Source organism: Thunnus thynnus, chromosome 4, assembly GCF_963924715.1.
Source record: "Thunnus thynnus chromosome 4, fThuThy2.1, whole genome shotgun sequence".
NCBI classification, from domain to species: domain Eukaryota; kingdom Metazoa; phylum Chordata; class Actinopteri; order Scombriformes; family Scombridae; genus Thunnus; species Thunnus thynnus.
Genome location: NC_089520.1, coordinates 10,409,593 through 10,433,298, shown reverse-complemented (window position 1 = coordinate 10,433,298; position 23,706 = coordinate 10,409,593). Strand labels below are relative to the sequence as shown.

Here is a 23,706-nt window from a genome sequence, read left to right as displayed (position 1 = left end):
GAGACTGAGGGCAAAGCAGATGAAAATATCACTTTTCTACACGTTTATGCTTGTTGAACAGGTGTTTTGATAAAGTTCTTATTGGATTTTTACTTGTAAAGCTTTTATTGCACTCACAGTAATGAGCATAGTTGTCGTCAGCTCAAGTAAAACGTTATCTTCACCTGGTTTATCGTCTCCACCTCTCTACTGTCCACTCTGTGTGTGTGTGTGTGTGTGTGTGTGTGTGTGTGTGTGTGTGTGTGTGTGTGTGTGTGGAGGAGCTGAGTCCTACCCTCGGTCAAACACCGACACAGAGAGCAATGAAAGGGAAAACACTGATCCCCTTTAAGTGTGGCTGTTTGGAACAGCTATAAGCACTTTAGCCCTGAGACAGTGTCAGGCAACACATTGTATGAAATAATTCATTTCAAGTGTACCTCGGCCTTCGTCCTCCCAATGCCGGCATCTGATGATGCAGCACAGGCTGAGCAGCAGCAGAAAAATAATCTAAACTATCTCTTAACCAGATTAATTTAGACTTCAAATAGGAGGACCAAACTTAAACTTTGAACAAAAGGAAATCTAGTTCTGACTTTGAAACAAGGAAAACAAAAGTTAGCACCCATTTTCAAACCCACAAAATGTAACATAGGCTCAAAAAATCCATTTAACTATAAATTGTAGGCTTTAAAATAAGAGGAAAAGTAATGTCACACTTTGAAATGAGGACAACACAAGTCAAGACTTTTAAAACAGGAAGACTAGATTATACTTTGAGGTTGTATATTATTTTCTCATGCCTCATCAGGTGAAACATTTAGGGAAGTAACCTGAATCAGTCTAAAAGATACAGATAGAAGATACTACAGATTTAAAAGTCTAATGATTTTAATCAGCATGTAAAAATTCATGTCAAGGACACAGCGATGAGGTTGAAGTTCAAAGTCTGGGAAGTGGTCCTTTAAGTACTTTGTAATGCTAAAAGCCATTGAAACTAAAATCCAGCGGGACAGCGTGAAACAAGAGGCAGGCTACTAGAGCTGCATAATGTTACTTACAACCAATACAAAGAAACAGAAATGTGCTCGTCTGGTTCAAGTAGTGTGATGGAAATTTACATCTGTTTGTCTTTGTCTGGGAGCTCCAGACCAAAGGCTGAGGCACAAGAAGTAGTGCTTCGTGATTGCTGCACCTTTATCCAGCTGCATAATCACCATGATATATTAAACAAAACCAGTTATGCTAATTAGAGCATTAATTGAGGAGATTATTGCATTAATTGGTGTTAATGGATTAAAGATCATTATTACACAAATGTGCCATGGTGGTAAGACATAAAAACTATGGGTGATGTATCTCAGTGGTGTATTTCTCACCTGATGAATAGTGTTACATTTAGTTTGGTAGCAGAAACCTTTCATGTGATGTAAAACATTAAAGGGGCATTCCACAAATTTTGCACTTGAATTTCAGTTTACTGGTCATCGAGGGGTAGTTCACAGCCTGTAAAAGCAGTTATATTATGTCTCCTGTGTGTCTGTAAGAGCTTTAAGTCTCAGAAAGTAACCCAGATTATGTCACAATGATGTCATCAGGGTTATCTTGGCTTTGGCAGAAAGCTTGCATTATAAACTACTGGCATGGATTTTGAAAGACATGAACATTTATGAGACAGAGAGTGTATAATGAAAAGATGATATCAAGTTGCATGATGTCAAGTGTAGATCCGACTTTTTTGGAGCCTGACTTGCCACTAGGAAGCAAAAATCAGCATATCTTGACCTCTGCTGCACTATTCTTCTGATAGTCTGTCACTTGCAAGTCCCCAAACTTTGCAGAAGTGCAATACTATATCACTGGAGTACACTTTTAATGTTGAATATATCCGGTTTTGTTATCAGTCCCTCAGAGTGCAGGAGCAACAGATTCTCTTTACACTCATTAATAGACACATTAATTCAACCTGACATTGTGTTAAAAGGAGGTGGGATTATTTTGTTTTGCTTTGCCCAAATCAATTAGTAGCAAGTGAGTGTAGCTGCTGTAGCGGTTGCTAGGAGCTGTTAACATTTTTCACAATGATCAAAGAAATATGCTGATTTAAGACTTGTAATTTCTGCCTGTGGACTTGCAACAACTTGTAAAGCTGTCAGTGTCATCCACACCGTTTTCTCTTGCTGCTCTTTCATGGATGTAGCTAGAGAGCTAACTAGCTTTGTAGGGAAATGACATGCCAGTTCTTAAATCTGTATACTAAGATCTGATTGGTTGATTTCCAACCAGCGGAAATAGCTGTCAATTAGCACACCAGACCTATTTGAATTACTGAACAAATCTGAGATGTGTACTGCGATTCAGAGGTCAAGGATGACGCTATAATTGCATTGATGTTCAAAAACTGAAACAGGAAGATAACTGTCAGAAGAGGCAGAGATACTAGTTCACCAACAGAAACCTGAAGAAATCATCGTTGTATTTTAAATGTGGATACTGCATCTCTTAAGAGTCAGCAATTCACTGACAACCAGACAGTCCCTGAGTGTCTGAGTTCAGTGTGTCACGCTTGCCAGTGTCTGTCAGTGTATCGCTGCTCTCACCTTCTTCAGCCGTCCATTCCTGGTGCCCAGGAAGACCACGCTGTGTCCGTTGTAGACATAGGAGGTGATGGAGGTCAGTCTGTCCCTGCTCTCGGTGAACACCGTCCGACCCGACACCAGCTGGGAACCCCCCAGAGGCTGGTTTATATCCAGGCCGCAGAAGTGATCATCGATGGGAACAGGCTGCACGGAGAGACAGAGAGATGGCGAGATCAGGAGAGAATTAAGAGTATGAAGGCGGTAAGGTGTTTTTGTGAGGAAGAAAAGAGGAGAACAGATGAATGGAGGAAAGGATGGAAAAGGGGAGAGAGTGAAAAAGAAGGAGGAGTGAGGATGACAGATATAAGGAAGGGAGGTGGAGATAATGAGACAGAGGGAAGAGCATAAACGGGAGACAGAGAAATGATGGAGATCGCTGCAGACACATGCGAATATAAGAAGAGAACTCAGACTGACTTCCGGTAAGCCTAACATGCATTAAACGCACGATTTTCAGGGTTAAAAATTGTTACTTCAAAAGGGTTTAGGCTGCTGCGTTTATCAACAAGCCTCAGAGCGGGTGAATTTGCGGAGCGGACTAATTGCTGATGGCAAACACGAGAAGCGCTGTGTATTTTGCGCCTGTTTCTGTGATTTTTAGATCGCTTGATCTGACATCACACAAACACACAGCACAAGAGATGTCAGGTTTTGATTAAGCATCAAAGAGAGCTGCACGCTAAGCAGTCCTGTTACATCTACTAACATGCACCTCAAACCTTTTGCTAATTGCCCGTCACTCAGTATATAAATCTACCTTTTTAGGGCAGATAATTTCTTATTTCACATCCGCTACTTCTTATGCACATATCAGCCCTCGCTGTGCTTTTCCTTCCACTAAGCAATATACCTGAGCTTTACTGAATGTGATCAGTGAAGTGTACTCAGCGTAAAGTAAACAAGCTTCATCTCACCCCACCCGACTGCTTAAACCTGACCTCCAGTCTTATGATATGAATAAAATAAAATGAGCCAGTTCCTGTCTGCCTGCTAGGTGAACCCATATCTGCTCTCTTTTGAACTTAAATCTTGAACACATACAGTATATAAATATTTTACATTGTTATTATGTAATATATATTTATATTTGTTTTAATAGTTGCATTCTTTACTAGGGACTGCAAAATTGCCTGCTGCTGAATTTTTAATAATTTTCATACCAATTATAAAGGAAGCATTGGAAAATATTAATTTTAGCCACGCTGACAGTGCAGCTCTCTGGATGGCAACGTTGTTCTTCCACCACTTTGGTCCAGACTGAAACATCTCAACACTTATTGGATGGATTGTCAGTCACAATGTTTTGTACAGGATTAATCCTATAGTGACTTTGGTGATGCCCTGACTTTTGCTCTAGCTCCATCATCAGATCAAAGTTTTCACTTATTCAATGAAGTATCTCAACATCTGCTAGACGGATTGGCTCAATGTTTTTGTACAGACATTTGTGGTTTTCAGATGTGTCTTAATGACTTTGGTGATCCCCTGACCTGTAGTGCAACCAATGTTGACATTTGTGATTTTAAGTAAAATGTCTCAACAACTATTGGATGGACATTAATGGTCCCCAAAGGATGAACTGTAATCATTTTGGTGAATCCCTGACTTTTCATGTAGTGCCATCATCAAATATCTGAAAAACTAATTTCATTTCATCACCCTAATTGCTCTAATTGGTGTTTAGCTCTAATTAGCTCTCTAAACTAAAATAGTAAACATTATACCTGTTAAACATTAGAGACTTACCGTTTGCATTGTAACTGCTGTGCCAGTCTAGAGTCACTAGTGTGGCTGTAGACTCTTTGTTTTGTTACCTCAGTAATTGGGAGATTGTGAAATTTGCATTTATGTAACTTTTTTCTAGGATCCAAAAACTTAACAAGTGTCACTAAAGCAACAGAATAAATTTATCTTGGTCATTTCATGCTATGATCTTAAGATAAGCATGTCTAAAATCGTAACGCATGTAGAAAAATAATATCAGTATCGACCTCAAAAATCCATATCTGTGCATCTCTAGCAACACTTGTTTGTTGAGTTAATCAAAAACCACAGAAACACAGGATCTAATCACATCTTAACAGGGCTGATTGTGACCATCTCAACTGACCACTGTGTTTCATTTACAGTCTATTTTAGATAGAAAGCCCTTTGGTTAACTGCAGTGAGAATTAATTATTGCATTATTATGTATCTCTTTCCTCTCTCAGTTGTTTTTATGAATAACATTACATCTTATTTGTTTGATGGCATGATGGAATCAAAGCACATGTTAGGAACCACCAGAGCGATGGATGTGATGAATATCATTGTTTTCATGGTTTACTTTCAACTTGTTTCCATAAAAACCACTCATTATGCAGAATTATAGCTTTCACAAAGGCATAGACTTGGACATTTACAAGAAAATCCTTTTTTCTCAAGATCAAGAACAGGTCTCAGAGGGTTCAAATACTGCTGACAGCGACAAGAGTAGAGGGAAGGAAATGAGGGGAGAGAGGGAGAGAAAGGGGAGGAGAAGAAGGCGGGAGTCAGTGCCCAAACCCCTGAATGAAATCAAAGCTCCATACAAAACTCCTCTGATTAGCAGTGGGGAATTAATCTCCTCCAGCTCTTCTGCTCTTGTGGGATCCTGAAAACCTGAATGGTGTCTTGAGCACAGCTCTGGCTGCCTGCCTATCAGCTATTTATGCTGCTATCATGGTTGTGGGATAATCAAACTTTCAGTAAATCTGTATCAATGCTGCTTGTTCCCATGTGTGTGGTCTAAATGTGTGTATTATATGAGGCAAAATCAGAGGGTTAACCAATGATGGTGATGAGGACATGGTTCGCCTTTCTCTCCCTGCAATCCACCTACCGCCTTGGTGCACTGCACGTCCTTTCCCAGCAGCCAGTGCAGCTCCAGGTTTCCCTCTCCCTGGTAGCACGACTGCAGCCGCTCCTTGATGCGCGTGTTGATGTCTTGAATGGTGAAGATGCAGAGAGCGGAGTGATCTGGAGGGTCATGGTACTGCTTCTGTCCCTTGGAGAACACAGCAAAGAGCACGTCCTCCTGGGCGCTGATGTTCAGTGACTTTGCCAGAACTCTGCCAGCCTTGGACAGGTAAGCTGCCTGCAGCAGACGGTACTCCTCGCCTCTGTGAACGCACCCCACAGGAAGTGACACGTAGGAGTGAAACTTCTTGTCACCTTTGCAGAGGCGAATGATGCGCGAGGTGTAAAACAGGTCGCCAGGGGAGCCACCAGCGGGCATCCCATTCTCTGGTGTCTCCGGCTGGACGGTCATGAAGTAAACGAAGCTGCCGCTAGCGAAGCCGTAGATGTAGTAGATGTCAAAGTGTGGAACGAGAGCCAGTGTGTCCGAGGGGATTTTAATGAGCGATGAAACGAAGTCAGTGTGAAGCTCATAGTCCAGCATGGCAGAGGATTCTGGGTCACGAGGCAGCTTGCGACTAGAGATAGTTGGGAAGTAGTCTTGTTTCCCTCCGACAGCCGTGCCAATGTACAGAGTGGCATCTTGACCCTGCGAGTGCACAACAACCCCGTACATCGTCCCCGTCTGGTTGTCACTCGACAGGTAGTGTTCTTTCTTATGTGTGGGCTCCACAAGAATGAACAAGTCGTCGAGCCTCATCAGCTTGCAGACACCCTGGTAGAGGCTGCCGCAGGCCAGCAGCCGGTTGTGAGAGTAGTCGATGAGCAACAGTTTATTTACGTTGTCAGTGGAGGCTAGAGGCTCAGAGCAGGGCTGGACAATGAGTGGAGGGTAACATGCTTTGTTGTCATATTCTGGCCCTGTATCATGGGACACCAGGAGGGTGAGGTTAGCCGACAACTTGTATATTCGGTTGACAGCTCCGACGTACAGAGCCCCAGTGGACTGATGCACAGTCAGGTGGTTCAGCGACCACTCCTTCCTCTCTGATTGGAAGTTGTTCAGAGTCTGTCCGACAGTCGTCTTTTGATTCACAGAGATTAGAGTCAATAGCCAAAGCGCCACGGGCCATGACATGACCTTTAGAGGACCGTGACCTTTAGTGAGGCTGCAGTAAGTCCATCCTTTATCCAAGCACGTTCCCATCCCCACAGGGCTCAGAAAGATACCGAGCTCAGACAAAACACCTGAGATTGTATGTTAGCCAGGAGCAGGATTGCACTGGAGAAGATGAGCTGAAGTGCGGTCTCGTTCTTCACATCATTCTGAAAGAGAAGAGAGAGACATTTGTTTTAAGACTCAAAAGATTCTTGATTCTTTTGAGGGTGAAAAAACAATTTCAGGGTACCATTAGATACTTCAACTAAAAACCTAGAAATACAGTATATGTGCTTGTTTTCCTCTCTATCTCTGCTTAGTCAGACACATGAAACATCAAAGAAACAAGTAATCATTTGTTCAAACTGTCTCCCCATATTTACCAGAGATGGTCCAATGTTCCCACTATTAACAGGGGGGCTCATTATATTCGCCTCTTTGTAAAAGAGAACTAACTATGGCTTATTACTTGAACAAAGCAGTGACACAATGTAACTGTGCCTTCCCTCTGTTTGGGTGGCTAATTAAATGATCTAAATGTATTAATTATGCGTCCATATTTTGGGCCCCCTGTTTTCCTTTCTCCCCTCCGTCTTGTTCGTTTAAATGGTTGAATCCAGGAGGAATTAATCACTCTCCACTGCGGCCGACATTCCCAAATTAATCAGGCTTTTTCCAGGGATGGCAGAGAGTCATTAGAGATTCAGAGCCAGGCAGCATCAACCCTCACACTTCCCTGTTTAATTTCATTAGCATATTTTATGTAGATATTTCAGGGGACAAACAACGTCCCTCAAACACATGATGGACTGAAGGATGGATGAGTTAGACACATGGCAAAGAATGGTTGATGTGTTTTACTGTTTTCTTGTCATAACTATCATGCGATGTATGTTTTTGTCTAATGCAAGGTGTTTCTGCTGCAGATGAGGCAAAATAAGCTAATTTTTTTTTAAATCTCAAAATAAAGACACATTTTAGTGGCATTGTAGAAAGCATTGTAGATAAAGTGGCTTCACATACACAGTTGCTTCATCGAAGTCCATTAATGGGGTAATAAAACTGCCTGCATAGGAGGACGGACCATGAATTAAGACACCTACATCACCCTAAATCCTTTCTATGTCTCACCAGAAGCTTCTCCAATCTTGCTCCCAACGACTATAAAACCCCCTTTCTATCTTCCCCTTTGTCCTCTCCATTACTATGCCAGCAGCCCCTTCACACTCTTCTAATAATTTCTTTTTTTAAAAATCATTCAACCCCCACCAGAAAAAATGCCTCTAAATTTCCTCTAAAGATATCTTGCCAAACGCTAGAAGGCTTTAGCTCAAAGGCAACTGTCTTTCTTGGCCGGAGCTAAAGTAAACAGGGTGTTTTCTCAGTGAGACTTCCTGGTATAAGTAAAGGTTAAATGAAGACAGCCATGTCAGATCCTAATGCGGGGGTCATGATGCGGTGGGTGCTCTCCATTGGCTGACTAACAGGACGTCCGGCTGAGTTGAGCGAGAGCCAAGGATGGAGCGGATGGACTGACACTGAGCTGGCTGGGCTGACTCCAGCTCCACTCCAGCATCTCCTGTCCATCTGTCCCTCCACGTTCACTCCAGAGGAGAAGTCACTGAAGTGTCTCGACCAACTCTGCTCAATTTGGCAGACTCTGTGTGAGCAATTCTAACAGTAATTGGCCATCGAAGACTAATATCTTTGACACACTGTTTCGCTGTGTTTAAATCTTTCTTAAAAGTTCTGTTTGCTTTTCTGTATTTATAACGCATGACATTTACACAGATCTATACGGATCAATCTTAGTCACACTCTGCTTATCTCTATCTTTAAATGCTGCTTTAAATATTAGATGACAGAAGCTTCCTTTCTTTTCTTGACCATTTTTTGCCTGACTGAATACAAAAACTGTTTGCTTTTATTAGTTCTCAGAGAGCAGAGACTTGGCAGAACATGTTGGCACTAATATTTTCAGCTTCTTTATTTTGGGCAAAATTGTGTTCAACAAATTCCTTCTGAAAGTCCCTCAAATCATCTGCTTTGCAAGCTGATGGGTCCCTGAATCAGTTTCTGTATTGATGTCACCACGATTTTCTATCATTTGTCACTTTTTTTATGTAGAAACACGATGAAAAGGGTATTCAGGCATTTTGAAACATTTCAGCGGAAGCAGAGTCATTTCTGTATTTTGATGGCCTATGAGTAAAGTATCATGAAAATAAACTCTTTACAGCTGTCATGCATTTGTTCTCAGTAAACCAAATCGTCTAAACCAGTGGTCACCAGAAAGCTTTACTTGCTGCAATACAAACCTTTTTCAAGGGCTTTCTTCTACTTTTTTGATGTAGGTTGTTTTGGTGTGAAAGGAGTTCTTGGAATGGGACATAATGCAGCACAAGGCTGTTTGAAAGTGGGCGGGTTAGAACAGAAAAATCTGATTCAGTCCTTTGTGTCTGTTGTTGAGCTGCCACAAAAAGGAGCAGAAAAGTGATTTTGTGTTTACCTTCCTAGTTTACCAAATAAACCGGGGTTGTCTCTATTTTGTGGAGTCCAACAAAATCTCATTACTTTGAATTTCTTTTGTTCAAATCAAACTACAGACTTCCAGGTGGAGACCTTTGTTGGAAATTGCTTGTAATCTCATCAGAGCCTCAAGCGTCGTCCTATTCAACTAGAAATAATAAATAAGACAGCGCTCTTGAGGTCTGACTGCAAATAGCAGACCAAATGGTTTTGCAAAGTCAGGTTTGAGTCTGGTATGACCTTAAACAACAGCTGTGCCACCCAGATGTTAATTCAGTGTTGAGAGTCTCTGGTCAAACCCTCTGAAGAATTACAAAACAGGGGAGAAAAACAGGAAGAGAAAATAGGAAGTGCTGGTGGCAAACGGAGCCAGGCAGGCAAGCAGCAGCCTCATCGTTTCATCCATTTCTGTTCTGCCGGCTTTGGTCACGTCTAAGGCGTGCAGTCATGCTGCTCAGTGTTTACCCTGGATTATAGAGACAGCTCTTCACCCTGCGCAGTCCTCCCTGCTGAATACTCCGCCTCGCCACTCAGACACGCTCCAGCCCAGACGTGACTCATTCACACTCACACACAGGAACATGGTTTGCTGAGGCCTCTGGGGATGAGGCCTCTCAGCAGGCACCAATCACAGTGCGGAGTAGGGAGAAGTCAGCCTCTTGTGCTCCATAAACACGACCCTTTGACCTGGATCGAGATCAGTAGAACCAAATCCATGCTTTGAGTTCAGCTTTTATTGGGGTGAAATGCTGTCATAGCTTCTGTAGCACCCTGTAAGGCATGACTCATGGGACAGAAGGGATGGTTAGCTTTTTTTTTTTTTCTTCTTCCTCGTGTTTGTTTGACCCATCTGCCATCAGAGATGAAGTAAAATGTTCATATGGGATATTTCTTTGTTAGGCTGTCCATGTGTATCATTTTCCCTGCTCGCTCAAGTTTTATAGCATGAAGCTGTGACTAACAAAAAGTCATTTTTAAGGTAAATTTACAAATTGTAGTTAGTTTAGTATAAATTCAAATGATCTGATGCGAACACTTGTCACTGATGGTATATGAAAATGTCACGACTTGAGTTTTTTTGATGATTTGCACATTTTCTGTTGTAGTGGAGATTTTCACCTTTGTGAGCAGAGACATATTTAGTTTATAAAAGCCTGGTAAAACCCAGAGGATAATGTCAAAAAGCACTGTAATTAAATTAAAAATATCTGTGTTTTTGAAGCATTTAAATTTTGGAGCTATGTGTTGTTTTTTTTAAACACCAGCAAGAGGTTGGTACAATATAATATTTTCTTTTAAAAGGACAGATTCAGCATGAACAACTTGGTGTTCAAGTTTATCTTGTTTAGGTTTTGGATTATAGATTTGTGAGAGATCAGCAACACTGTCGACAGACTGTGTCATGATCTCTCTAAAGGTCAGAAGATTCATCCCAGTTCTTACACTTAGTCAACAATGGGAGTCATTGTCACTGGCATCAGAAGTGATAAAAACATGTTTTTGTTGATGTTGTTTTTTACGGTTTAGATTTATAAGGCTGCATAGAGCAATAACAGTATAAGACCACAGCGGCAAGTGTCTGAACTACAATAGTCATATCAGCTTTTGTCCTCATGATTACAAGCCGACTGGGCAGAAAGGCGCAGGGTTTTTGGTGTCAGTAGGTTTTCCAAGACAGGGCTGCTGATGAAAGTTGAAAGTCTTTCTATAAAGTTATTGCATGAAAATTAAGTTTTGGCTGCAGCACTTTTTGGTACTGCACTGTCATTATGGTGTCTACACAATACTTACAATATGTAAACTCACAAGGCCTGATTGGATACTTTTGTCTGGGGTTTCCTGTAAATTCACATGGGCGAGTCATTGGGGGGAGGGCCAGCGTTGTACACATTACACATGAATGAGCTGGGAGGGCGCCAGCCGCAACAGAACTTGACTTCCAAATGAATAAATGAAGGCAATTAGTAGATCTGTTTACAATGTTGTGGAGACAGAAGTAGGTCAAACGTGGCAGAGACAGGAGGGAGGAGGGAGCCAGCAAGCCAGAGCCAGGGGCTGTCGCTGGTACCTACAGTGATGAGTAGGGGAATTAGGACATGAAAATGCCGTCTTTATTAACGATGACTTTTAAATGAATGTCATATTGAATCACAAGGGACCGGTGGGGTTTATTAGAAAAAGCAGTGTTTTGTGATCAGTCCACCGTGTTTTATCTGTGGCTGCGTTGTAGAGGGGGCAGCCCAGGGCGATGGGCTCCCGCCTCATAAGACCCCGTGACAGAAACACAGACTAGGCCCTCAGAAGGCATAATGTGTAGTCTGGATGCTCACACTGCAGATACCCACAGGATATCTTCACTTTGATGCCGCGCAGTGAAATTTTGTGACAGTTGGCCTGTGGTTAATTTTCATCATTATGTTCTACAATGTTAATTCAAACAGCAGTGTTTCCCCCAGACATTTCTCTCAGTGAGGAGGAAAAAAAGTCATACAACCAACAATTTGTGAGTATTTGCTGGAAACAATGAGAATTGCTGTGAATTAATTTAGTTAAGTTTGGAGGTCTTCTGGTATGTCTGGTTTTCCTGGCATGATTTTACATGAACAAAACCAAACAGTAATTGCCTTTTTCCATACTTGTTTAGTTTATTGGTCAGCACAGATATTGCAGGCTTTAGGACTCTCCAGCCAGCCACTAATCTTGATGGTAGAGTAGCGGAGGATGTCTTGTGGGAACAGTAAAACAGCACTATGTCATTGCAACACGCTCTACTCCTAATAACTGCAGGACGCTGTGAGAGACCTGGGCAGAGGCAAATGTGACATGGGGGACCAATTCCAACACATCACCACAACACAGTCAGCAGCCTCTTTTGCGATGCATGCCATTATCTCAGGGTGTATGCATTATACATGCAGATACAGTACTATATCTGAAATTGCTGTTAAGAGCAGGGACCAGATCAAGGGCAATGCTGCCACAGTCAGATTTAACCATGCATGCCTTTCTCCTCCCTTCCCTCTTCTCAGTTCTGTCTTCTATTCCATAAATCTCATTGTCGGTCTTCCCTGGTTAATGGTGACCTCAAGCAGGCTTCTCTCAACTGCTGAAGCCCTCATGTTGCATATATGATGAGCAGAGAGGGGAAAGTCAAAGTGACCTCTGGCGCTGTGATGAAAACCCATGCAGCCTGGGTGCAAAAGAGGGTCTTCTATAATTTAGCGACCGCAGAAGAAGACAGAGCGTGCTGCGTTTTCTTTGGAGCCACGCAGCATGTGCGTGTGAGCCGTGCTGCATTGGCTGCCCAGCACCCCTCATCCTTAACATCGCTTAAGTGCAAGAAGAAGAACAAGGAGTAAACAGAAGAGTCTGACCGAGGCTGGGAGTGATCTCTTGATGGTACAACTGAAGGGAACAGAGAATGAGGGTGATAAAATGTGGGCTTTACTCACTAGTCTGAAGATGAGTACGGAACAGCTCTCCACTTGTGTTTTTTTGTACTGTAGGACCACTCTCTCTTAGCCATTTTTATTTGGCTCAATAGCTACCCGCCTGATATTCAGCTGCTTGGCTATAATTTTATTGTCTGCTCCCATCTTCTGAGTTTCTGCATTTTTTTTTGTCCGAGTTGACATTGCTCATTCTGTAGAACAAAGCTATATTTCTGCTCAGACTGATTCGGTTACAGATGTGCAGGGCTATATTGCTTTTGCATGCATAAATCATTGAGACCTGACAGGGAAAATGCATTACATTTGGCAGAGTCTAGACCCCAGCGAGTGTATGAATGAGAAAAATAATCAAACACGGTGATGCAGTGGATCCATGTGAAGCTGTGAAGCACATATGTCCATAATTCCCACACCACTGCACACAGAAATCAAAGAACTTATTCCAAAGAAGCCTGTATGTTTCCTCGGCTTCCTCCCTCTTCGCCCATATGGCTTCGTGGGGTGGAGGATGCCAAGGTTGGAGGTAGCTGGCACGAATAATTACGATCAAAGAAATTACAATGCAAAAGGAACAGCTGCTACCTCCACTGCTGACAAATCACTGTGAGCAAGAGGAGACAGAGATAGACAGCGAGCAAGAGAGAGACAAACAGGAAAGAGGAGGAGAGATGGTGCATGTTGTACTATTCGACAACTTTCCCTCTAAGTATCTGCTGCACCAAAACCCATTTAACATTTAATCCGCAGTGCAAATAAGGCCTTGGTGGCCATTCACCCAAAAGCTGTACAAATACAAGCATCTGCCCAGATTATCTCAGTCTGTCTCTATGGTCGGCTCAACCCGGCTTGTCCCCAATTCTAACCCACTCTGAAACTCTATCCTACTTCCAAAGTCTCTGACAGCGATTGTGGGCAAATGCATAGAAATATCCCCAATGTTCAGAAATAGAAATAGCCTGGTTAAGAGTACAGTACCCTAGTGGGCCAGAGGTCTACTAGGATTGCAAACACAGGTGAATTTGACAGAAATAGAAAGTCACTGGAGGGCAAACGAGGTGCAAGTTTTTGAAATCTTTTTTCAAAAAGCACATACAGGGGAAAACGTTAAAGAATTTACAGCGAACACACAGATGAGAACTCTTCCCATCACTTTAACTCGTCCCTCTTGATAGGATTTGATTCTCAAATTAAAATTGAATTTTCTAAGTCTATTAAGTAAGTCCAGTCCCACCTGGTTTGTGGCTGCCAAGGGCTGAACACTCAAGCAGTCTGAGATGTAGTCCAGGTGCTCTGGGATTCTGGGACATGTTTTAGATAACCTGATGGGGACCAGTTTGCAGATGTTCCAACTAAGCAACCACACTGGGCGTTTATAATGGAACTGATGACTTACTTTCATTGTAAGACTAGCCCACGCATCTTATTCAGCAGGTGTCTACATGCCAAACTGTGACTTAAACATTGTCCCAGAGGCTCTGTCATTCAAAGTCACAAGGGAAAAGCAATTTGATGGCTTCTGCAATTCAACACTTTTTTTTGTCATAATCTCAAACTGTCACAAATGCTATTTTCTTGTATGCTTTGAAGCTTTGAAGTTGCAGGTTTTCTATAATGGAAGGGATGGGTGCAGAGATTGTTCAAAAGTTTTTGATGTTATTATTTATTGGGAATTTCAACTATTCTTACCTACATCCCATTAAAGTAGTACAAAGATGTCATTTTCAAGAAATGGAAAATTACTTGAGTTTAAGGCATTAGCTGAAATTGAGGGAAATGGAAGATTTTAAGTGAAGGGACACAGATTTGCCATGGCTTTACCACATTAAGTCCAATTTCCATACATTTTCTCTGAATATCTCATGTCATAAAACACATTTTCCATGACCAACATTTGCATTTCTTTCTCTATATTAAAATGTCACATTTTAATTAATAGCTAATTTGAATGTTCCAAGTCTCATATTTTTTTAGCTCCCTCATCATAAGATGTATGAAGTCCAAAATTATATTTTCAAAGGCTGCAATCATCCAAACCTGACACAAGGGAGTAGTTAAAGGGCTACTGCGGAAATTTAATATTACACTTCCATAAAGTTGGAGACTTACAGGAGATATATATTTTTTAAAAAGCATGGTCACAATTCATGCAGCAGAGGCAGAGACATCCTGACTGTTGGTCTGTAATATGAGTCAAGCTCCAAAAACACAGGATCCCTCACTTTTCATTATGCAGCTTGAGGGCATTTTTTGTTAGATCCTCTCTGCCTGGTGAATGTCCATGTCTTCCAAACTCCACGTCTCACATTTGTGGAGCACAGTTTCTGTTACAAATTTGTATTTTTACAGTTATTTCCTCAGACATTAGAAATCTCCTCCAGAGCCACAGAGTACATGAACAATAGGCTGAGTAATACTCCTCGAAATGAGTAAACTCATGTGTAAAATCATTGGACTACCCTTGTAAGAAATAAAAGACTACAAACTTTTCAAATTTAAAAGACACGTTAACACTTTTTCCAAGAAAAACACACATCTAATGTCTTTGAACTTTGTCACTTTTTTTTTTTTTATAACCATATGTTGCCTGCTTACCTTGAGACACACACCAGTGACAAAGAAAATCATGCAAAACACACACATCAGCAAAGTTATTACACTGTTTGTATCTACAACGGTGTGACAATCTGGAGGCGATGCACCATATTGCAAGACCGCCATCACTGCATGCTGAGTACTGCTAAAGCTGCCATCTGGCAGGTGAGTTGCACCCTTTCCACTTGTACCTCTCCTCCCTCTCACTTCTCTCCTTCACTGTTTGTCACCACCTCTCTCTCTCTCTCTCTCTCTCTCTCTCTCTCACTCTCTCTCTCTCTCTCTCTCTATGATCTGTCTGTCTGTTCCGGTCTTTATTAGTCTTTCTCACTCACGCTACATATCTTTTTCCACCATTATCAACCTGTGCATCCAGCTCCCTCCAGGCCTGGAATCACACACTGAAATAAGCAGCAGCATGAAGATTGAAAGGGGGATGAAGGAGAGAAATAAGTAAGGACAACGGCATATCAGCAGTGCTTGGTGATCTGCAGTATTTTGCTTTCTCTCTCTGTTTCTTTCTTCCTCTCTCCCATCACTGTTCGTTTCATATCAATGTTTGTGTCTCTTCTCTTTTTATCACTTTCAGTCCTGCACTCTATTGTATGCACTCCTATGCAAAGGCTTGCTAGTAAATGCACACACATATAATAAGCACACATGTGTGAACGCACACACATACAGTACATGCATGTATACGCAAACACTAACACACACAATGCACACACTGGGGGCTCTCCTTCTTCCTCCTCGGGCTGTAGCATCTGAACAGTCGTGTTTAATCAGTGTCTCTGTGGGCAACGGGGTAGCGGTGGGGGGAGGGTGGGAGGGTTTGGAAGTGGGGGGTCTCCAGCTATGGGTAGTAGCAGTGAGCTGCTGTGCACTCACACACCGTGTAATTGTGTTACATACACTAATTTGCCTGATGTACTATTGCAGTGACTGTGCGTCGCCTTTGCCCCTGACCCACATCGCGCTCCCTGATATTCAAATTACTTCAAAATCAATGTCACGGATTGAACTGGTGGTCATTTGAATCAAAAGCTGTTTTTCGCAGTGTAGTGCTGTGTTCCTGATTTCTTTTTCTTTTTTTTCTATCTTCTCAAACATTCAGTATAGCTCATTAATCTCTGTAGAAGTCTGAGATAACACTTAACTCCTGGCTTGTGGGTGAAAATGACAGAGACAGATGTTCTAAATTACTTCACCTACACTGGTCTGGCGTTGGCTCCAGGGTCAAAAGACTCCAAAATGATGCAGTTTCAACTGCAATCTCTCTACATTCAAAACTACTGTTACAAAAACTGGTAGAGGTGAAGGAATTACAACCCTCAGCAAATAGAAATCAATGAACAATCCAACAGAATCCCATTTTTATGCTTCATGGAGTTGGATGTGTCCTACTTTTATCTGATATACTGTGCATCAGTCTGACTCTGTTGTGGAAAATAGTATAGATTTGTACGATTTTAAAGGGTCTGTTTAGCCGGATTTTTAAAAAAAAGTTTTTTCTCTCCTACCCCTACTAGTGTTTAGTCATTCAACTAATATATCTGCCTCTGAAACCTCAGTCGCTGCCAAAAACAATGAAGGTGAATGGAATTCTGTTTGTGCACCTCAAAGCACTGAAAATGACATTTAATAAACTCAACGGCAACTTGTCTGTCCAGAAACTAATGCCCCACTTACACTGGATAATTCATGACATTTATCGAGAGTAAGAATAATTTCTTCATAGTTCCAGTGGCAACTGATCATAATGAGGTCCGTGGATAACCCAGAGTAAGTCATTTAAACATATTCTCTTGTATTGTGGTGGCAGCAGAAATCTCAGAGACGATCTGCATGGCTTGAAACCTCAAGGAATAAGGGGAAAAAATAGTCTTTTTATAATTTGGGTGAATTGACCCTTTAAAAATAAGTCTACTTAGGCGTTTATATTGACTCCTTAGATGATAAGCGATCATCACAACTTAAATCTCGGTTTTATTTAATGCTGTCAAATGCTGCAAAAGAGAGAAACAGAACTAATATGGAGACTCATTTAAATTCTAAAATTAGCAGGCAACTGATAAAGTGCCGGAGCTGATGACTGGCATGAACACACCAAGAGAGAAGCCAATCTCTCTCTCTCTCTCTCCATGAGAGGCTTTACCCACTCTGGAGGGGCCTGGAGAATAAAAGCTAGTCCAACTGGCCGGCCAGATAAGCCAGACCAGAGAGAGCATACAGACAGAATAGGGGTTCATCTGGTTTGCATGAGAGGTGAGAGTCAAAGAGCCGTGAATCCAACAACCAACCCTCCTCACCCACCCCCACTACCAACACCCAAACATACACACACACACATACACAGACTGGGGCTCGAACAAAGATTCACTTGGTCAACAGCATTGTTGAGGTTGGCACTGCTACAGCTGCGTGTGCTTTAGTTCTTTTCAGGCTCAGCCTTATCACCATCCCAGTGGCTTCTGCTCTGCCCCTGCTGCCAAGGCTGCAGGAGGCAGGCAGGGCAGCAGTGGAGGACTGACTATCTCCAGGCTAAATCCTTCACACTGGTATTCTCCTGATGACCAGTGATCTGATGCACTGCCCAGAATAATCCACACGTGTTAAGAGTTCTGGAAAATCTGCACAAACAGGCTGCTACAGCAGGCTTTGTCTAAAGTATAATGAAATTTATCCCAGTGATAATGCAATTATTTGCACCAAAACTAACACATTGCTGCTCTGCCTCCTGTCCACGAACCTCATTGGTACTGAGGCTGAGGCATTTACAGTCCTCTGAGCATCAGTTCGCATCTGTTCGTTATTACAGGTGGCTGGTGGAGACACATATTGATACTTAACTCATGCAACATCCTAAATCACACCTTGACACAGCGTGTACAATGTCACTGAACGTCTTTCACTGCGTCCGAGGCGCGCAAAGTCTACCCAACTTTACCTTTCTGTACAGTGCTGTGCTGCACTACAGGCTGCTGCTCAGCCACAAACAGTGAAGGATAGACTACTCACCTTGAAATAAGAGGAGACTCATTCATGAGTAGCGCAGATCCGGTTATTTCGTTGGGATTTTTGGGGCGGGAACGTCCCGCGTCTCAGTCAGTATCTCAGTCAGTCAGTGAATGTGTGTGAATGCCAAATGTACCGAGATAAACTGCCGGTTAATTTAGACTACGCGCTGCCTGTGAAGTCATCTGGACAGCAATGGGCATCTCCCTGTCAGCCGCTGAGAAGGAGACGGTATCAAGTGACCCTCCCGCCTCGTTCAGGGATTGATCATTTTCTGTAACAGGCTGCCACATAACCTCTCTCTCTCTCTCTCTCTCTCTCTCTCTCTCTCTCTCTCTCTCTCTCTCTCTTCCTCCTCCTCCTCTCTCTCTCTCTCTCTCTCTCCCTCGGTGTGTGGATGTGCCGGTGCTACATGAAGTCACACATCAGTTCACTTGCACCTCACGTACAGTGTGCGCTGTTAGACCCAACCTCCGTCGCGTCATTCTTTGGCACAACTTAGCGCATTGCAATCACATTTGATGTCTTTTAGACATAAGGTGGATCCTTCAAGGTGTTTGTACGTTTACGCATAAAGGCAGATGAATATTAATCATTACTAACATGCAGAAATATTCAATTAATTTAACACATTAAATAGAGATTCAACTGAAATATATTCAGAATTATATGTATATATAAGATATAAATTGACCTGTCTTGCCTGTTATCAGCAGCACACAGGATGAAGATAATGTCAGTGTCAAAAATAGACCTATTTGTCAAATTATTCTACATGCAATCTACATGCATTGGTTAAATCACAGCCTCCCACATGTAAAAAAAAAAAAAAGTGGAAATGTGTTGTTGAATTTTTTTAAATTTTTTATTTTTTGAAACATGTATCCACACATCCTCTGTCAAATAAAATGAAAAATGTGGTTTGGAAAAAATTTGAAAGGAAATGATGTTGCAACAGCATCTTACCCGCTGGTTCCGCCCACTCACTCAGTCAGATAGAGACAGACAGTCAGGCCTATTTCAACCGTTATAAAGAAAAAGAATATAGCCTTTCACATGTTTGACAATGAATTCAGATGTGTAGTTTTATACAGATGTCAGATGCACTCAGCAGCTGCACTCCAAGTTTCCTTTGAAGCACTGCCATCTGTAGGCTGAATAATGTAACCACATAGCTCTGTACACAAAAGCTGTAATCTAGAGCCTTTGTTTTACTGGAAGACTCATTACTTGAGTCATGTTCATGTTTGTTACCTCAGGTAGAAGTTCAAAACACACCCCACTGTGACTATAGAGAAAGAGGGTGTATTGTATGATAGCCTTGCCTTTGAAAGGAAACCCTGCATACAGCCAGATGAAATCCACTACCACAACACAACTGTTTGCTGAAAAGCTCAGTAGGCAGTTTTCCTGGTATTGGTGGTGGTGGGGGGGGGGGGCACATAGGGTCCATTGGCCAGCTGTCTGCCCCTCATTATCTGCCGTTTGGTGTGTTGGAGATGAGTTGGAGATGTCAGACGGGCTACCTGTCTAGGGCTGAGCAGCTCTGGGTGGCCGGCGGACTCCCCCAGGGCTGAACAGATGGCAGCTACTCCTCACTGGCTCCACGTCAGGTGCTGAGGTCATAAGCCCTTGTTACACAAACCTTTACTGTAACGCAAAAACACACAAGCCTGCAGACATAAAAACAAACACAAATGCTGTGTGTACACTGGAGGCACATTCACAGAGCTGGAAATAGGGCTGAGAAGATACTGCTGTTCATATAGAAAAGCTCAGAATGAAGACAGATTTTTGCGGACGTGTGTGTTGAATAAGCTTTCAGATTTTTTTGATTATGAGAATTTGGTCTTAATTCAATCATAATTGTTTAAAATACCCCTCTGTATGAATTGAAACACTAACCTACTCTTTAGTCTTTGTGTCTGCTTTGTGACAGCTCCGTCAGTCAAGGAGCTGTCCGTTGTGCTGGAGAGGACATGATGTATGAGTTAAGGAAATACCAAGCTTGGTAGGAATGATGATTCACACTTGTATGACTGACACACAGGTGTTGTGTTGTTTTTTAGCGTTGGCGAAGTCAGTGATGTGCAGAGTGTAACTGAGTGAAGAAGATTGTTATACGCACTCCACTGGTTGAATCAATCGCCATTGTCTAATTCAAGGGCAGTTGCAGTTGTGAATTAGTTTCAACCTGTCGCACAAACACGTGTATCATCGTTCAACAGCAGCACTTGTGCGTTCAAGAGTTTGGAGAAGACTGGAGAGAGGAAAAGCCACAGGTTAGCTGCTCAAAGGAAGAACATCTGAAGGAGACTGCTGCAGAATTCTCTTTGAAACACCTCATTATATCATTGTTACTGAAAGGCACTGATCTTGTTTTCCATCAAATTAAAACCATATTTGAATTTCCTATAAAATGTGTCACTCACTGCAGCAAAGAGGATGTTTCTGCATGTCTCCATTTCCTCTACATTGATAATGGCAAATATGCATTCTAGCAAGATAAGCTATCTTAAAACTAGGCACTTGGAATTGACTGACTGTATTTGTTTATTGATTGGTATTCAGATGAATTATTGTAGCTACTGACTTAAAGAGTCAGTCCTAGAGCCTGACTAAAGAAATTGGCCAGGGAATATATCGATATATTGGCTTATCAACCTTGTCACCACAGAACATATTGATGACTCTGCAAAACCCCAGATCATGTTTAATGACTTCTTACATCCAGTCCCAACGTTTTTAAAATTAAAAACTTTCCTTTTCTGATTATGACAGCTAGAGTATGGTTAATGTTAGGGAAAGATAATGATTAGAGTTAATAAATTGCAGGTCTGTGACAGCACTCAAACTCCAACCTCATGCATGAAAGTTGAACTCATCACATATCCATCCACCACTCTGACCTCTACGTCTTACTTCCCACCTAATAAAGGACACACTACTTCCTGTTTGGGCTCTGAATGTTGGCATTCAACATAAATCCTGACATGCGGAGCTGTCCAACTTAATTCCTTGGGTACCAGGCTGTGGCTTATTGGGGTTTATTTTTTACAAATTTTTCAATCAGTACACATAGTGGTCACAGTTCTCACCACAAATGTTTGGTTATGCTATGTAATTATGTAAGATAAATAAAGATTTGCCAATATATTGTTATCAGATATTTATTGGCATTGGCCTTAAAAATCAAGTATCAGTCAGCTCTAGTCATTACATTACATCATTACATTTCATTTAAATTTATGCATTTATTTGGCAACTTCTTTTGTCCAAAGCAACATACAAATTAGCCATTTCTCCCTTTAATCTGAAGTAATTTTGTTATGTGATTACTTATATAAGGACGCAAAGTTAAGTAAACTTAGTTACTTAAAGGTTAAGTTAAGCAAAGTAAACTGCTACCTGCGTTTGCGTCATAAAGCAATTTTTCTGTGTGCAGTAAAGCAACCCAGCAGATTTTCTTAAAATCCAATTTAAGTGACGCACAGTGAAAGATGTAGTGTAAAGGCCAGTTAAGGGTCTTCCCCTGCCTCAGTTGTGTTGTTAACAGTAATTGTGCTGATGTTAATGACTTATTCATGTTAAATTGCTATGTAGCACTTGCACTGAAAGCACTCTTGGGTAAAATCAATAGTTTGCTCTGTGACTTTCTATGGTTACTTAAGTACCATTTGCTTTTTAACTTATATTTAGCACGGATATGACTGTGCCTTAATGGGACACTTCCGTGCTTTATTTTTGCCTTAATGTCACACAACTGAGGCACCTCCATTAGACAGAGGAACGTTTTAATTGGTTGAAACTGCAACCTTTCACACAGTAGAGTCTTTGCACGCCAACGGGCAAAAATGAGATGAGTCAAAGTAGAGAGAGATCTACAGCTTCATCAGTGTTTGTAATTAGTTACTTTGTTAACTGCGGTGGTCATTGAAACGGCTCTAGTGTGTCTGGTGTGCGTGGTATTTTGCTGTGGCATTGTTCTGATGTGTTCATTATGATTATTATGCTCTTGCTCCGGGCTTCTCTCATAGACAGGACCCAAGTGGAGCAGCCAGCTAGATGCAATCTACTTCATGAAAATTACCATAACAACACAAAGCTGAGGAGGGAGGAAAAGGGAGGTGCATGCAAATGGAACAGCACTGAAAGAAGACCGCAGGCCCAATCAAGCTGTCATAACACGCGGAATAATAACAACTGAAAGCCATTAAAACCTTTCACTCCAAACCGTTACACCTCACTGTGCAAAGAATACGACTGAGAGGTCCTCATACCCCTCATTTTGCCTAAACAGTCACATATACACACACGCCAGGCTTTACTCAACTCACATCCATCATCTCCAGATTATAATGAGACGTTCATCAAAAGGAGTCTTCTGCTGGAAAAAATGACCCACCTACGTATCCCCCTGTCATTTGTTCCAGCTTTCTGTTGTCCATATAAACATTTTCATCCAAAAGAAAAGTAAGACTAAGTGTTATTTTACAGGTTAGACTGATCGTTAGTTTACAGATTAATGTGTTTCTCTGGCAGTTTCACATTTTGCAGTTTCACAGTTTTCCCAGTGTAGCTAGGAATGTCTGTAAATGCAAAATTAAAAATGTTAGTTTCTCACCTGCTACTGTGTTGCCTTTGATCATAGAATTTAACTTAACCTTATATTTTTCTTATTGTCAATAAATCCAATGAAAAGACCAAAACCAACAATGAAATTCATCTGACTTAGAAGTGTTACCTGTGTAACCAAATCCTTATATTCCTCTGTGCAATAGAGCTCCATTGTTGTCCAAAACTATTAAAAATACTGGGTGACATATTCCTTCATTATGATGAACATGGGAACTGTAGTTTATTTTGAGCCAATGCCACAAAACACAGTCCTGCTGCCAGAAATATTCACATGAGCATCGAATCAGTGGCTAAAAACAGTCTGCAACAAATGCACTGATTGCTCCTCTTTGAGTAACATTTGTCCAAAACTACAGTGCCCAGTTATTTGAGGAGATTATTTGATCTTTTTTTAAAATTATATTCTATATTTTCAGACACATTTGTAAAGATTTGCGTCATCAGTAGGAACAAATGGTCTTGGGATTGAGAGTCACAGCCAGGAAGAGGAACTCAGAAAGTACTGACAGATGGACTAACACATAGTTGGCTTTGGTCTTTTCACAGGATTTGTACAAACAAAAATAAAAAGTTAATCCAACTTTACCTTCAAGTACCAAAACACTCTCCAGATAGGTAAAGATTTAAAAGATGTCTGATCATTCTGTGGTCACTTTGGAAGCAAAACAACAAAACTTCTGACTACATATTTAATTTCAAAATGTGTAAAACAACCTGTGATCACAGACAGAACTTCAGTGTATCTAAAAAGTGAAACAGAAAATGGTCCATAAGGTCTAAATTTACAATATACAGAAATGTAGCCAGAATAATAACTGCAACACCA

At 41.5% G+C, this 23,706-nt stretch overlaps 1 protein-coding gene and 1 long non-coding RNA gene across 3 annotated transcripts in view; one reads left to right on the top strand and one right to left on the bottom strand.

Annotated features, from left to right (window-relative positions):
* Positions 1-18,843, bottom strand: part of LOC137181136 (plexin-A2-like) — a 78,831-nt gene extending 59,988 nt beyond the window's left edge. The window contains exons 1-3 of one of the 2 annotated variants that reach the window (XM_067586556.1): positions 18,246-18,843; positions 5,479-6,821; positions 2,580-2,762 (exon numbers count right to left, since the gene is read on the bottom strand). In XM_067586556.1, the coding sequence (XP_067442657.1) occupies positions 2,580-2,762; positions 5,479-6,702 (1,407 nt within the window). In that variant the 5' untranslated portion in view covers positions 6,703-6,821; positions 18,246-18,843. Of the gene's footprint in view, positions 1-2,579; positions 2,763-5,478; positions 8,556-18,245 lie in introns of those variants that run through there. The other variant, XM_067586557.1, reaches the window with a different exon arrangement.
* The window catches only part of LOC137181141 (uncharacterized), a 113,060-nt gene extending 91,646 nt beyond the window's left edge, over positions 1-21,414 (top strand). The window contains exon 6 of the long non-coding RNA XR_010928121.1: positions 20,312-21,414. This is a non-coding gene — a long non-coding RNA (uncharacterized lncRNA). The remainder of the gene's footprint in view (positions 1-20,311) is intronic.
* The last annotated feature ends 2,292 nt before the right edge of the window (positions 21,415-23,706 follow it).